This window comes from Eschrichtius robustus, chromosome 2 (assembly GCF_028021215.1).
Source record: "Eschrichtius robustus isolate mEscRob2 chromosome 2, mEscRob2.pri, whole genome shotgun sequence".
NCBI lineage: Eukaryota > Metazoa > Chordata > Mammalia > Artiodactyla > Eschrichtiidae > Eschrichtius > Eschrichtius robustus.
The window spans coordinates 158193887-158208634 of record NC_090825.1 but is presented as its reverse complement, the minus strand read 5'-3'; the positions used below and the strand labels follow the sequence as shown (position 1 = coordinate 158208634).

Genomic DNA, 14748 nt, shown 5'->3' with positions numbered 1-14748 from the left:
AGAGGAACTGTTGGCTCCAAAGGAGCGTGCATTTATGTCTTTGGTAAATGTTTCCAAATCACCTTCCAAAACGCATGTGACAATTTGCAGCTCTACCAGCAATCTGGGAACATTTTTTTTTCCAGGCCCTGTGTAGTCTGGTTCCTGATTGCCCTCTCACACACCCTGCATTTCCAACCACAGTGCCTTTGCCCATGCTATGTCCACAGCCTAATATTCCCTTCCTCCCTTGTCTGCCAGATGAAATCCCACAAGGCCCAGCTCTGATGTCACCTCCTCTGTACAGCCTTCCCTGACTCCCTTGAGCTGTCAGAGTCCCTTTCCTCTGGGATCCCACAGCTTTTTGGGCATAATTCTGTCATATACCAACTAAGGACATATGTGTGCCTGGCACTCTATGGCCATTTTGACAATCCAGACCATAACCACACTAAAAAGGATCATGTCCACCTCCTTCTCCCTCCCTCCTGGTTCTTCAGTCTTTTATCTGTTCCCAAGCACAGTCCTGCCTCAGGGCCTTTGCACTTGCAGTGCCCTCTCTATGGATCTTGCCCTCAAGCATCCTGGCCTTGGCGCCTCTCTGGGGTCTCTGCTCCCATTCACCTTCTCACAAAGGCCTCCCCTGACCAGTTGGTCTCAAGTGCCCCTCCTCTAGTAACTCTGGTTCATCTCCATTTCATCATCTTCATGACACTTCTCAGAAGCTGAAATAACCTTGTTTGGTTTAAGTGTTGACGTTTATTTTCTGTCCTGTGACCCATCTCTGCACACACAGAAACTCACCACTGTAAACTCCCGAAGAGCAAGGGACCTTGTTTTCCTTTTCCGCTGTCTCCAGCCTCAAACCTGCCTGGCACCTAAGCGCTCAATAATCGTTCATTGAATGAAACATCCGTATTTTACAGAAGAGGAAACTGACAGTCAGAAAGGAGAGCTGAGTAGCCCAAGGTCCCACAGTTAATAAAACCACAGCTGAGATCCAAACAGGTCTGAACTCTAAAACCAACTGCACGTCCCTACTCTCAGCACCCCGCATTTTCTCCCTCACCAGACTAGACTCTTGGGGGCAGGACTTGAGTCTGACGACGCTCCGGGGTGCCCAGCGGCGTGTCCCGGGCCCGCCCCGTGAGGCTAGCGGGCTCCGCGGAGATGTCACCCTCCCCGCCCCCTGTCAGTCAGGCTGAGGGGTGGCGCGGCCGCCAGTGGGGGCGCTGAGCTCAGAGCTGCCGCAGCGCCCCAGCCAGAGCAGAAGCGCGCGAGCGAGCAGGGCGCTAGGAGCGAGCGGTGGCTGGCGACGCACCCAAGACCAGGGCACTACTGCGCCCCAGCTCAGGGCTCGCGCCCCGCCTGCTGCAGACCAAGCTGAGCGCCTGGCCACTGCCCGATCCCCCATCGGCCCCGAGCCCACACCAGCCCGTCCTAGCCGAGCCCCTGCATCCGCCTGCCGCTGCTGCAGCCGCAGCCGCAGCCGCAGCTCCATCCCCAGCCCGGAACCCGCATCCAGGTGAGGCGGCCGCGCTCCGGGCGCCCGGGCTGAGGAAATGGCTGGGAATGGAGAGGGAACTGGATGGGATGGGGAAGGGGCTGGAGAACTGAAAGAGGACGCCGGTGGGTGCGTGTCAGTGTGCGCCCCGGGATATGTGTCTCTGTTGCTCGGTGTCTGCAACTGCCTGGGTGGCCGTGTGGACGTGCGTCCGCGGCCGTGTGCCCCGCGTGTGTCAGGGTGTCCGGGCGCGTTTGAACGCCTGCATGTCCTCTGTGCACGTGAGCGTGTCCATGGAGTATGTTTGTGTGCATGGCCGTGTGACTCTGTCGTGTGTGTACAGACAGGCCCCGGGGCTTCGCGCCTTGCCCAGCACTCCGGTTCCGCGGGGCTGCAGGTTGCAGGGCCCCGGATAACCGAGGCGGTGGCCTCTCCTGCGTCCCCGGTTTCAAGGACGCTAGGACTCGCTGCGGCCCTGTGGCCTAGCGCTGGGGAGGGGGTAAGGCGGGAGGGGGTTCCGGGCCCGGAAGGGCGCCTTCGGTCTCAGGAGGGAGGGGAGGGGACACCAGCGTCCCTCCGGAAGGGCTGGGGTGAGAACGCGGGGCCAGCACATCCGTGCCCGTGTGTTCGCTCTCCTCAGGCCGTCAGGATGGACGTGTTCATGAAGGGCCTGTCCATGGCCAAGGAGGGCGTCGTGGCCGCCGCGGAGAAAACCAAGCAGGGGGTCACCGAGGCCGCGGAGAAGACCAAGGAGGGTGTCCTCTACGTCGGTGGGCGAGGGGCGGGTCTTCCGGGGTGCAGGGGTTTGGGTGTCCTCCGATGGAGTGGAGCCGAGGTCCTTAGAAGGAGGGAGTGGGGGGTCTGGGCAGGAGAATATGAGTCAGCAGATAGGGCCGGGTCAGCAGGGGTCACTGAAGTCATAGCCAGCGATGGAACCTGGGCCAGTGATGAGACCGACCGGAGGGGGAATGGGGGAAAGGTTGGTGAGGGTGAGGTTCAGCTGAAAGTCCAGGGACCAATGCGGATCAAAGGAGACAGCCTTCTTTTCCTTATTCTTCCCATTATTAATAGTTACCTGGTGCTGAGCCCTTACTCTCTGCCAAGTACCCTGTGAAATACATCCATAACATCTATTACCTCATTTGATGCTCCCTGCCCATCCACAGACCAGGGAAACTGGGGCTTCCCAGAGGTTTAACTATCTTGGTCAAGGTCACAGCTGATAAAACCCGAAGCTGGAGTTTGAGTCAAGCTTTATGGACTCCAAAATGCCCCCTCCCCTTGCTGTGCTCCCCCCTGTATTGTTGGGGCTCCCTCCCAGCCCTCCTCTCCAGCTACTTCCACCTCTGAATCTCTCTCTGGGTCTCCCTCCTCCCAGCGGTTCCACCACTGGCATCTCTCTTCTGGGTGCACCCTCCTTGCAGCTGCCAGCTGTCATCAGGAGAAAGGCCAAGTGGTTAAAATGTCTCACCCTAAGTGGGAAAAAAGAGGGAGCCTGCAGGATCATTTGCATAAAGGGAGGCAAGAAACTGATTGAATTCTGTCTGCTGATTCAGGGCTTAACTTTTGTGCGGTCCGTAGAATTATCTCCTATTCAGGCTGTAGAGGGCTGGTTAACTTGCCCAGGGTTGTGGCAGACTTGGAGTTGTGATAATTTGAAAAATACTTATTGACCACCTACTATGTGCTGGTAGGTGCCGGCTCTCCTGATAGTGATGCCAAGTATTCCAGTAGTGGGATTTGACATCCAGTGGCTGGGGTGGAGGGCCACTTTGGTAGAGTAAACAAAGAGGGTAGCGTCTGAGCTGAGCCCGAAGAATAAGGAGGGTGGGAAGGGGGTGCAGAAAAGCAGGTGCAAAGGCCTGGAATGGGCTGAAGGACACTGGGTTCGAGAGCAGAGGGCAGAAAGCAGTGGTAGGAAATGAGATCAGAAAGGTGGGCAAGAGCCAGTTCATGAGGGGCCCTTGCAGGCCCGGGCAAAGCATTATTATAATTGCCATGACAGACTGTAAGCCAGGGACCGACAGGATCTGACTTCAGTATGGAAAGGTCCCTCAGGCCTCTGGGGACAGAACAAATTGCAGGGAGGCCCACTGGGGGGTAACATAGTCGCCAGATGAGGGTGGTTGGAGCTAGGGCAGAGGTGATGGAGACTAGGAGAAGGCTTGAGCCCACACCTGCTGGACCCCAGCTCTGGCCTCCCTCTTCCCTCCTCCCTTCTCCCTCAGCCCTTTCACTCCTGTGGACTCCTGGCACCCCTGACACTGTCTCCTTGCTAACAGACTCGGCCCCTCCCTTTCCCCTTAGATGGGCACCTCCTGCTCCTCCCCCTGACCAGGAAATCCTGATGGCCCCCAATTCTTACTCATCAAAGCCTCAGCTCCCTGTAGCCTAGCATTCAACATGCTTTGTGGTCCTGCCTCAGTTTCCATTGCTTCGAGCACACAGACCCCGTCGATGTGCTCCATGCAGGCCCTGAAAACACACCTCTCTATGCCTTGCCCACATGGTCCCCTGTGCCTGGGACACCCTCCTCAGTCTCCTTTCTGCATATCCACCTGCTCCCCATTTGTCAAGACCCAGGCAGTGCCCCCTCCCCCATCACATACCCCCTGGAGGCTGGAAGTCCTCTCCCCACTACTTGAGGTCCAGGGCACCAACTCTGCTCTTCTCTTTCCCCCATCTGACAGTGAGCCATTGGCCTGGAACCTGAATCAGAGCAGGTGCCAACAAACATTTGTGGGAGGAATAAATGGATGTGCATGCACAACCCCCGACCCCTGCCAGTCTCTGGGTCTAGCTGGCCTTAGCCCTGAGAATCCTGTCTTCTTGCACCCTCCTTCTGCCGGCCTCAGCTGGCCCAGACACCCATTTCTGGCTCTGTCAGTTGTTGTCTGGGTTGCCAAATCCTCAGGATGGGAGACAGCCCACTCCCCTGAGGGCATCCACCCCCCACCACCTCAGGTTAGGGTCTCTTGCCTTTCCCAGTCGCTACCCTCCTGGAAAGACCCAGCCAATGCCATGGGTGTCAGTCACCATCTTCACGTCACCCTTATACACCCATTCTGCATCTAAGACTCTCCCAACTTTGGCCAGAAGGAGGGATTTGCACTCTAGTTAGAAGAGAGTCTTTAGAAGAAATGAAGCGGGGAATGTTGGGATGTGAGTGTCCTCGGGTAGGATGTGGGCAGTTATGCATCAGGGGCACCTTTCCAAATACAGAGCCTTTTTGCCCTGCCCCCAGTTCCACCCCCATCTGCTCCCATCCTGGACAGAGGATTAAATGAACCGGCGCAGGTAGAGTGCTTTCCCAGTGCTGGCGCTCAGGCAACATCCACCAGAGGTGTGGGTATCATATCAGGTGGGGGTGGCAGGGGACAGAGAGTGGGGAGAACTGGAAGTCCTGAGGATGTAGGCATGGGGGGCACTTGTGGGATTTGGGAACCCAAGGAGGCAGTGAAGGGCCAGGATGCCCACTGCTGACTGGGTCCCTCTGCCCACTCTGTAACCACTGTACTTGCTGGAGTCTGTTCCCTTGGCTCAGAGCCCTTACGTGTGCTCCTTTTTGTCCCCATAGGAAGCAAGACCCGAGAGGGGGTTGTACAAGGAGTGGCCTCAGGTACCAGCCCAGCCCTGCTCAGCCCTGTGTCCTCACCCTGGCCTGGGATCTGGCTGGCACCCAGAGACTGGGGGGGGAGGGGTGGTGGAAGAGGGCACCCCCAAGGCTTCCTGGGGGTGTGCTCCATGGGAAGGCAGGCCCTGGGACACTATGGAGGAGGGTGGCATCTATGCCTGCTTCACCCTGGCCCCCAACCCTCTCCCTGACGCAGTGGCTGAGAAAACCAAGGAGCAGGCATCTCATCTGGGAGGAGCCGTGTTCTCTGGGGCTGGGAATATCGCAGCAGCCACAGGCCTGGTGAAGAAGGAGGAATTTCCCACCGATCTTAAGGTGAGCTATCCTTCTAACACACACACACACACACACACACACACACACACACATGCCAGGCACACCCATAAACCTGCCACCAGGCTCCCTGTTCCCCCAGCCAGCCTGGGGCACAAGCCACCTTGCCTCACGTTCTGCAGGGCCCTGCTAGATGCAGCTCAGAATGAGTCTGCATGAAGCTGTGTACGGGCATGGCACTCCCCGTGACTGTGACCCAGATCTGGCTGGATGCATGTATCCTGATTGTGAGTGTCATTTGGACCACTTTTGGCCTCATCCACATATGTCACTGATTGTTCACTCATGTCTTTTCAGTCAACAAGTATTCATGCCAGAGAGAGATTGTTCTAGGGGTTACGACAGAATAGGTTCCTACATTCATGGAGCTGACACTGTAGTGGGAGAAGATACAGTAAAAAGCTAACCAGTAAGCAAGATGGTTTCAGACAGGGGTATGTGCTATGACAAAAAGACAACAAGGGTGAGGGGACAGACAGTCAAGGGGTGAGGGGGCTACTTTAGTTGGGAAGGCTTCTCCGAGGAGGTGACCTTAGAGCTGACACCCAAGGGATGAGGCAAGCCATGTGGAAAGTATATTTCAGGCAGTAGGAAGAGCACGTGCAAAGGCCCTGAGGCAGGTATGAGCAGAAGTGGGCCATGGGGAGGGGCTAACTGTGTGTCACACATTTGTGCAGACATGTTACCCCAGGCAACTGGTGGTGGCTACCCACGTGTGCATGAAGTCAGATACCTCATTAGGACATGCTGTAGGGTGAGAGCTGTGAGCTCTGGAGCCCCACAGAGCTGGATCTGAATCCCAACTCCACTACTTCCTGTGTGACCCTGCGCAGGTCCCATCATGTCTCTGAGCCTGATTCTTTGCCTCTAAGACGGGAGATGAGCACAAGAGGACTTTTAGGTAGATTAGAGATAATGTAGCTCAGAGGTTCTCAAAAACTTAAGTGTGCATTAGATCACTAGGAGGCCAGGTTAAAATACAGACTGTTGGTCCCATCCCTAGAATTTCTGATTCAGCAGGTCTGTGGGGCTCGAGAATTTGCATGTTTAACAAGTACCTGGGTGATATTGATGCTGCAGGTCCAGGGATCACACTTTGAGAACTACTGATGTGAAAAGCCTGGATGGCATAGTGAGTGCTCAGTAAGAGATGATGGCCCCACGATCACATGGTCAGCCTGTGTGCGCCCCCAAGGTCTTGTGTCACCATAGGTGTGCTAGGACAGTGCACTCTGTGGGTCTCTATGATGTCTGTACAGACACGCCTCCCATGGGGTGCTCTGTGTTGTCCACGTGTAAGTGCAGACTCTGCCTCTGTGGGGGTGGGGCTTCCTTCAGCGTGATCAGGAGATCAGTGTGCATTCAGCATGAGGGTATCCATGCTGAGGAGACCCCACAGCACCCTCCACTCTAGACATTTTGCACAGTTGGTTCCTTCCCCTGTCTGAAAGCTGGGACCTGACTCAGAAGTTCTGGTTCAAGTCCTGTCTCTGCATTTTATCAGCTGTGTGACTTTCCATTTCTTATCCTTATGTTTCCAGTGATTGCTCCCATTCACTGATCTCTTGTGTGGGTAGGCACTGTTCTAGACATTGTACATGGAGTCACTCATTGAATCTTCACAACATCCCTGTAAAGAAGGCATCACAATTAGCCCATTTTACAGATGAAGGAACTGAGGCTCAGAGAGGTAAAATGACTTGCCCAAGATCACAAATCCTGACTGCCCCCCTGAGAAGGTGGTTGGGAGGATAAGCTCAGGTTCATGTCACTGTAGTCCCTTGGTGCCAACATGAGGCCAGGCCCAGCGCTGAGAGCTGGGGTGCAGAGAAGGCAGGTCTGGGCCTGAGCTCTCAGCTCAAGGCTTGGTGAGGACCTTGCACAGAACCATTTCTCTCAGGCTGCCTTCCTCTTACCAGCACTTGTTGACACTTCAAGCCTCCTCTCTCAAGGGAGCTCAAGATCATAGACTTACAATCCAAAGCCAGGCCTTTGGGGCCACTGGGCCCATGGAGAACCCATGCAAGCCGGGGGCGCAAGTTTCTGTCTCTACCTCCAGTCTGCTCACATACGTTATCATGGAAGCCTCCCCATGTGCATACAAAGCAGAGACACCATCCCATTTCCCACCCGAGGCAGCTGAGATCAGAGGTAAAACGACTTACCTAATGCCAAAGAGGTAGTGAATGGCCAGGCTAGGATGGTTTTTAAGTGAACTTTTTATTGAAGTACAGCATTCATGCAGAAAGCATGCAGCTCCATGAAATTTTCACAAGTTCAACTCTCCCCAAGTAACCAACTCCCAGATCAAGACACAGAACATCAGCCCCTTAGAAGCCTCCCTTACACCTCCTCCCAGTCCCTACTCCCAGGGCCAAGACTAGGGTGAGAGAAGTGAGGTATCTGGGGCACAAAATTTAAGGGAGGATGCTTATTCCAGGGTCTCATTTGCACCCCAGGCACCTGACTCTCCTCACCTTTGTCCTGGCCCTGTCTCCCCCCGCACAGCTAATTGCTTCCTGACTTCTATCACCACAAATAAGTTGGGTGTTTTTCAGCTTCACATAAATGTTATCCTAGAGCACATGCTCTTCTGTACCTGGCTTCTTTCGTTCATCAGTAAGTGTGAGAGTCAACCATGCTGTGGTGTGCACTGTGGTTCCCCATCCTTGAGGTGCAGTAACCACTGTGTGATAGGATGACAGAGCACACATCCATTCTACTGTTGTTGGACATTTGAGTTGTTTCCCAATAATGTGCAGAGCTGGGATTCTTAATAGTCTGTTTCTTTCCTGGGTTCTGGTCATAGCTGGGTGACTTTGGGCAAACTAAAATTTCCCCACCTCCTGGGCCTTGATGGACCCACTTGTAATTGGGGAAAGTGAGCCAGGCCAGGAGTGTAAACTCATGTGCCCACAGGGCCCATGACAGGTAATGTGAAGGAGCTGAAGCTGCCTGGATGGAGCCGGAGCAACTAGAGTGTAGAGGTGCCAGCCCTCCAGGGTCCCAAAATTCTCACCTCTGTCCAGTAGGGAGGGACAGTGGTTACATATGGAAGTGGGGGAGGTGGTGTGCCCCTTGCCTACAGGTTCCCCCACATGTGGCCTTGTGCAGCCGTGCCTGGACCTCAGGTTACTGTGAGTGCCCACGTGTGCAGCCAGCTCAGTCCCGTGTTTGCGCACATACATGTGCTCGCCCACAGGGGACTGGCCACGTGTCTGGCAGCCCCCTATTTACGTGCCTGCTGGTCTGCACCGGTCTGGACAGCAGATGCAGTGGGGAGGGGAGAGTCTTAGCTCACACATCCAAGCAACACCATGAGCTGTCGCTTCCAGCTTATCTTAAAATAGCAACAGCTGAAGAAACCAGGCCACACAGGGCCCTGGGGGAGGGATGGGTGGAAAGTGGCAGGGGAATGGCTCAGAGCCCCTGCTCAGCCCTGTCCCTGAGTCTCCATCTCCTTCCAGCCCAGAGGACCCTCCAGGGTTATCTCTGGGGACCTGATATGCACCCCCTCACAGAGCTGACACAAAGAGGGTAGGGATAAATGGGTGACTGAGTGTGCCATCTATCTCCCCATCCCACCCAGTCCATATGATGGAAGCGCAGGAGGCTGCCACGTGCTGGGGAGAGGGGTATGGAGAGCCCTCTCCCCCTCGCCACCCCCAGCTTCAAGCCATAATTGGAGGAATTTCACTCCTCCATCCCACTTCCAAGGCACTCCAAATAAACAATTTAATTAAAAATTCTGGTTGCATTGCCAACAAAGCCTAGCCTTCCCCCAATCAGCCAAAAGCTTCCCAAGGTAGGAATTTGAGGGGCATCCCCAGCTGGCCTCATGGGCACTGTCTCTTCTCTGCCTGCAGCCAGAGGAAGTGGCCCAGGAAGCTGCAGAGGAGCCGCTGATTGAGCCCCTGATGGAGCCAGAAGGGGAGAGTTATGAGGAACCGCCCCAGGTGAGGGGTGTCAAGGCTGGGTGGGGCTTTGGGCATCCCCAGCTGGGATGGGAGGTTCCTGGCAGGATAAGGTTGGGCCTGGGAGCTTCAAGCCCCCCTTTTCTAGAACCCAGACACCAGAGGTGGCAGCAGGGAGGGAGGACAGATGGGGCCTAGCACTGGGTGCCAGGCACCCCTGCCCAGAACATCCCAGATGTCCCCAACTTCCAGGTTTCTCTTCTGCCCAGGGGGAGGGACATGCACTGTTCCTCCTTGAGGGGGAGGGGTCTCTGGGCCGGGCCTGGCCACTTGGTCTCCAACCCCTTCCTCTTTTGCTCTTCTCCACTCCACCCCCATCCCTCTGATGCAGGAGGAGTATCGGGAGTATGAGCCAGAGGCGTAAGGGCCCAGGACGGCCCCCCACCAGCAGCACAATCCCTTCCCTGTCCCGTGCCCCGCCCCCCAGAGCCAGGGTTGTCCTTCTACCCCTTCCCCTTAAAACACGAGATCTTCCTTCGCTTCGAGGCGCCCCCTCGGAGCCTGTGTTAGAGTCTATCTGTCTGTCCCACCTGCCCGCGTCCAAACCCGGGGAGTGGACAGGGCCGGGGCTGCGGCCATGGCTGGTAGCCTCGCCCCACCTATGTTGCCCCCTCCCCACCCCATCCCATCCCATCCAGTGTCTGCGCGGATGTAGCATGTTCGATGTGTTTTTAAACGAATCGGAAAGGAACGGCTCCCCTCCACCCCCGACAGAGGCTCTCTGAGGGACCCCGGGCAGCCCCAGAACCCCCCCCCCCCCACCGCATTCCCACATCGACCCCAAGAACCTTTTTTTTTAACCAAAACCAGGAGCCAGGCTGTGCCATGCCCCTCCCCCAGCCGGCCCGGTCCGAGCGCGGGCGTCGTGTGTCGTGATTGTGGCATGGAGAGTACCCCACCCCCGTGTGAGCGTGTCCCGGGCGGGCGGGCCCGGCCGCCCCCCGGGTGTCCATGAATAAAGCCAATCTGTCTGTAGCAGGCGCCGCACGGGCAGGGCTGGGCTGGGCTGGGCTGGGCGCCGGATGGGGACGACCGACAGGCTTCCACGTCCCAGCCTGCCCCACGCCCCTCTTTGGGGCCCGGCACACTCAGCCCAGGTACAAGACTGACCACATCTGGCCTCAGCTACTACCCGCCTCGCACCCCCGGGGGACGACCTGGATGGAGGGTTGCCCCCAGGCTCGGCCACGCTGCGGCCTGGGAGGCGGGAAGGCGGCCTCGGGCGCCACCTATTGGACCGTAAAGCACCTACTGGGCGTGCTGGGCGGAGGGAAGCCCGGTGCAGCCAAGGCGCAGGGCCGACAGGCTCAAGGCGCATGCAGCGCAGGCGCCTCGATGGTCACGCACGCGCGGACCAGCGTGCACGCACGCTGGCCGACACGTGCAAACCCGCGCTCGCACTCAGAGTTGCACACGCGCCGTGATGAAGCTCTGGGAAAACAGCAGCCTGGTCACTGGAAGAAGCTGCTTCACTCAAACCTCTCCCCGCGAGAACGCTGACACGCACATACCCCTGCGCACACCTGCTCACCGAAGAAAAACTCATCCCAGGGGAGGGAAAATGGGCAGTTGCCACGGAAAAAAGCAGAGTTCGGGCAACCAGTGCTCCACCCTTCCCGGAAAGGAGTCCGAAAGTTTGCGACCTCGGCTGAGGTGAGCAAGGGTCTGCAGAAATCTGGGAAGCCGACCTGGCGCCTTGAGTGGATGAGTATTGGCACTAGAGGGCCCCCAGCACCGCCGCGGTGCAGGGAAGTAGGGGGGCGGAGATGCCGCCTTGCTGAGCAGAGGCCCCTCCTCCATCAAGGCGAAGGCACTGCTCTGATTAGCACAGAAGCTCCCCCCGCCCCAACCAGTGATAGGCCCCGCCCCCGACGATGCAGTGCTCTTGCTCTCTTTTGCCGCAGCCGCGGGCTAACTTGGCTCACCCATGCGGAAGCCTGGCTCTGCTTTGCCGCAATAACCCCCATTCTTGCCTGAGGAAGACCCAGCCCCTTCTCTGCCAGGTCCGACCTCCTTTCCGACTCAAACCTTGCTTCGCCCCTCCAGCCCCAAGGGCTGGAAGGAGCTTGCTGTATTCAGTCAACCGCCAGGTGTTTAGCGCCCCCTCCTTCCCTGAGTTGTTCGGGGGGTGGTGCCTGGCTCGAGAAGGCCTTGAACGCTGGGGGAGACCGGGATCCACTCGGGTCACCTTGGCCTGCAGTGTACGAGCCTTTACTTCTGGAAGTAGGAGGCTTATGGCAGACGTGTGTGTAGGGAGAACAAACCGGTGGACTCCAATTCTCTGGTTCAACGTGCGGGTTCTAGGATGGCCAGATCCTTTCTGGCTGAATTAAGACATTATTTACAACCCACAGTCTGCAGGGATTGCAAACTCGTGGCCCTTAGGTTGAATTTGGCCTGTAGAGATGTTTAATTTTCTAGCACAAGGTTTAAATATTTTTCATTTGATTCCAGTTGGCGACAGTCCCTTTCCCTCCCTAGTGTGTTCCTCCCATCCACTTCACTCATTTTCATGAACTGCCTGACCTCTGAGGAATTTGAGTTTGCCAACCCCTTGCCAGCTACCAGCACCTGATATCCATTTTTAGATGCCCAAACCAGGTCCACCATCTGGCTTGTGAAGAGGTTTATTCCTCCTTCCCGGGTGCCAAGCCACACACCTGGTTTTCTGAGCTTGATTTTCTGTTCAGAGACCAATGTTCTCATCTGCAGGGGTCACTTTAAATGCATTCCAGGCACAAGCCCAGAAGCGACAATGGAAGATGCCAGCCCTGTGTCAGACCGAATTCCTGACTGTGAGTGCGTGTGTGAGCACACACAGCTCATGGGCTCCACCCTCAGGACAGGGACAGAGCCATTTCCCCAGTGCCCAGTATCTCCCAGGCATCCAGCACTTGCCTCCATTCATTTCACTTGAAACTGTCCTCAAGGATTCCTTATTAGCCCCAATTTATGGATGAGAGAATGGAGGCCAGAGAGGCAGAGTTACCTGCCCTAGGTCACATTGCTGGGAAGTGGCAAAGGCCACATCCAGCCCCGAGCCTGACTCTGAAGCCCAGTTCCTTAGGAATTTTCCAAAAGGGACTTGCTCTGAGGGGAGACAAACAAAACCCACCAACAACAGGAAAATGTGGAGGCAGCAGAGTGGAGATAACAGATGCTTGTGCAATTTCATGGAGACTGCAAGTGAGATTGTGGGGGGGGGTGTTGAGTGTGCACACTTACATATGGATGCAGGTGTATCTCTGTTCACAGGTGTACATGGAGGTTGCCCACACGTTGTGTGCATTTAGTCATTCGACAGTGTGTGTTGCTCACCTGCTCTGTTCTTAGAAGTAAGGGGCTGCAGGGAACAGCCCTGCGGGTCACTGCCCTGGCAGAACTCATGTCCATGGATCAGCAAATATATGGATCAAGATAATTTTGGGTTTTATGGAGAACATAAAACAGAGCAATGTGATAGAATGTGACACAGTAAGGGTGGTGACCAGCATTCAATTGGGTGGTCAGGTCAAGCGTCTAAGGAGGCGAGGTAGAGCTGAAACCTGAATGAAAAAGAGGTGGCCTGGGAAATCTGGGGAGGGCGAGCATCACAGCACAGGAAGAGCCCCGCTGCGTCTCTGTGGACACGGTGTGTGTGGTTGGCGAGGCCACGCTTGGCCAGGCCTCTGAGATCTGTGAGTCCAGCCCCACCCCACCTGGTTCACACCTTCCTTTCCTTTGCCTGCTTCTTTTCTTCACCTGGACATCTGCCTGCAACTCTGCCTGTTGAAATCCTTTCTTCTTCTGAGCTTCCTCTAGTTCTCTAACCAGAACTGACTTCTCCTTGTCACCCCCATCTGCTTAGCTGTGCACACGGAGACCCCCTCCTCACACATGTCAGCACTCTGTGGACCTTTGCCAGCTGGGTAACCTGAAACTGCCCTCTCCCCTGATGAAGGGATGGGGGCTGTCCCTCTGCCCCACCATTCGCCCATCTCCCTCCCTGTCTTCCCACCCCCACCCTTAGTAATGTGGCTCCACAACCTTCTCTGGAACTTTATTTTTGTTTTTCCTTTCCCTATTTATAGCTCTCTCCCCTCCGAACCATCCCTGCATCCATCCTGTTGCCTAGAAACCAGCTCTGGGCTGAGGGTGGGGGAAGGCCAGGCCGAGCCCAGGCAGGGGGAAGGAAGAGCTGTCACCCACTCCCCTTCTCGGCACTGCTCCCAGGTTCCCAGAAGCCCACCTGCCCTCTGCCCAGTACCCACGGGTGTTTTTTAAAGATAAAACAAAATGTGAAAACCAGCATCTTTTGTGAAGTCCTTCATGGCTTCTAAAGGGCATGATGCACATGATTGCACTCACGCCTCTCAACACTCTGCCCCACTGGAGGCCCAGACCCATTTTTTCAGATGAGGAAACTAAGGCTTTGGAAAGCAAAGGTCCTATGGGTCAAGACTTCTCAGTAGAAACTCCATGGCTCTGCACTTGTTAGCCATAGGACATTGGCCTGAAACATGGAAAAGAAGATTTAAAAGCATAAATGATTCCATAATCTGTTAGTTGCAGAAGGGTAAAGAGAAAAATTTTGTCATGATCCTGCTGCACAACAAGCCACTAGGCAGGCCCCCTACCTTGCCACTCCCCCATGCCACTTCCAGTGCCCCAACCATGGCCCTGCCGTGCCCCACATTTCCCTACCTTGTTCCCACCATGCCCAACTGCAGCTTAACTCCAGCCCTAATGCTTACCTTCCACAGATTGGACCAAGAAGCCTAAGTTTGGTTCCTGGCTCTGTCACTTCAACTGTGTGACCTTAGATGGTTCACATAACCTCTTTGAGCTTCAGTTTCTTCAGCTCAAACGTAAGGATGATAATTTCCACTCCTAAGGATGCTATTAGTCCACTCTAGGACTAATAAGAGAATCAAATGCAATACTGATGAGAAAGTGCTTTGAAACTGTAGAATACTGTAACATGTGAGTGATCAATTAGAATAGTAAATATTGTCATTATTGTTGTTATTAGGGCCAAAAGGTGGGGCAGGGGAGCCAAAGTGGGCCCTGAGATCAGAGAGGGAGCCCCTTGCCCATGTCGAGGCAGAAGGATCCACTTCCCTGGCAGAGTGAGGCGCGTGGTTGGGGGCTGCCTGAGAGCACCTGCAGACCACTGAGGAGTAGAGGAGGGCACAGAGACCCTCCTGTGCCTGATTCCTCCTGCTCAAGTGCCCATGCTCCCTGTCCCCACCCCCTACTGCCCCGCTCCCTGTCCACCACGCAAGGCCCATCTCTGCCTTCAAAATAGGCTTTCTGGGCAGAGTAGGGGAGAGGGCTGCCAAGGA

The 14748-nt window shown here is 55.7% G+C and overlaps 1 protein-coding gene across 4 annotated transcripts; it reads left to right on the top strand.

Annotated features, from left to right (window-relative positions):
* Positions 1 to 2132: 2132 nt before the first annotated feature.
* On the top strand, positions 2133 to 9840 carry SNCB (synuclein beta). Of its 4 annotated transcripts, none has more exons than XM_068534646.1 (5): positions 2133 to 2253; positions 5061 to 5102; positions 5314 to 5432; positions 9317 to 9406; positions 9756 to 9840. In XM_068534646.1, exons 1-5 carry the CDS (start codon positions 2133 to 2135, stop codon positions 9786 to 9788), a joined length of 405 nt encoding a protein of 134 aa, XP_068390747.1. In that variant the 3' UTR covers positions 9789 to 9840. The 4 variants fall into 4 exon arrangements, with proteins under 4 accessions (XP_068390747.1, XP_068390748.1, XP_068390749.1 ...); XM_068534647.1 differs by having other exon boundaries at positions 9335 to 9406; positions 9756 to 9788; XM_068534648.1 differs by lacking the exon at positions 5061 to 5102.
* Positions 9841 to 14748: the final 4908 nt, after the last annotated feature.

Bases quoted from the DNA above. Each gene is read 5' to 3' on its own strand.
- SNCB (XM_068534646.1), top strand. From the start codon at position 2,133: ATGGACGTGTTCATGAAGGGCCTGTCCATGGCCAAGGAGGGCGTCGTG. The intron at 2,254-5,060 runs GTGGGCGAGGGG...TTGTCCCCATAG, and splicing joins GGAGGGTGTCCTCTACGTCG to GAAGCAAGACCCGAGAGGGG. The intron at 5,103-5,313 runs GTACCAGCCCAG...TCCCTGACGCAG, and splicing joins TGTACAAGGAGTGGCCTCAG to TGGCTGAGAAAACCAAGGAG.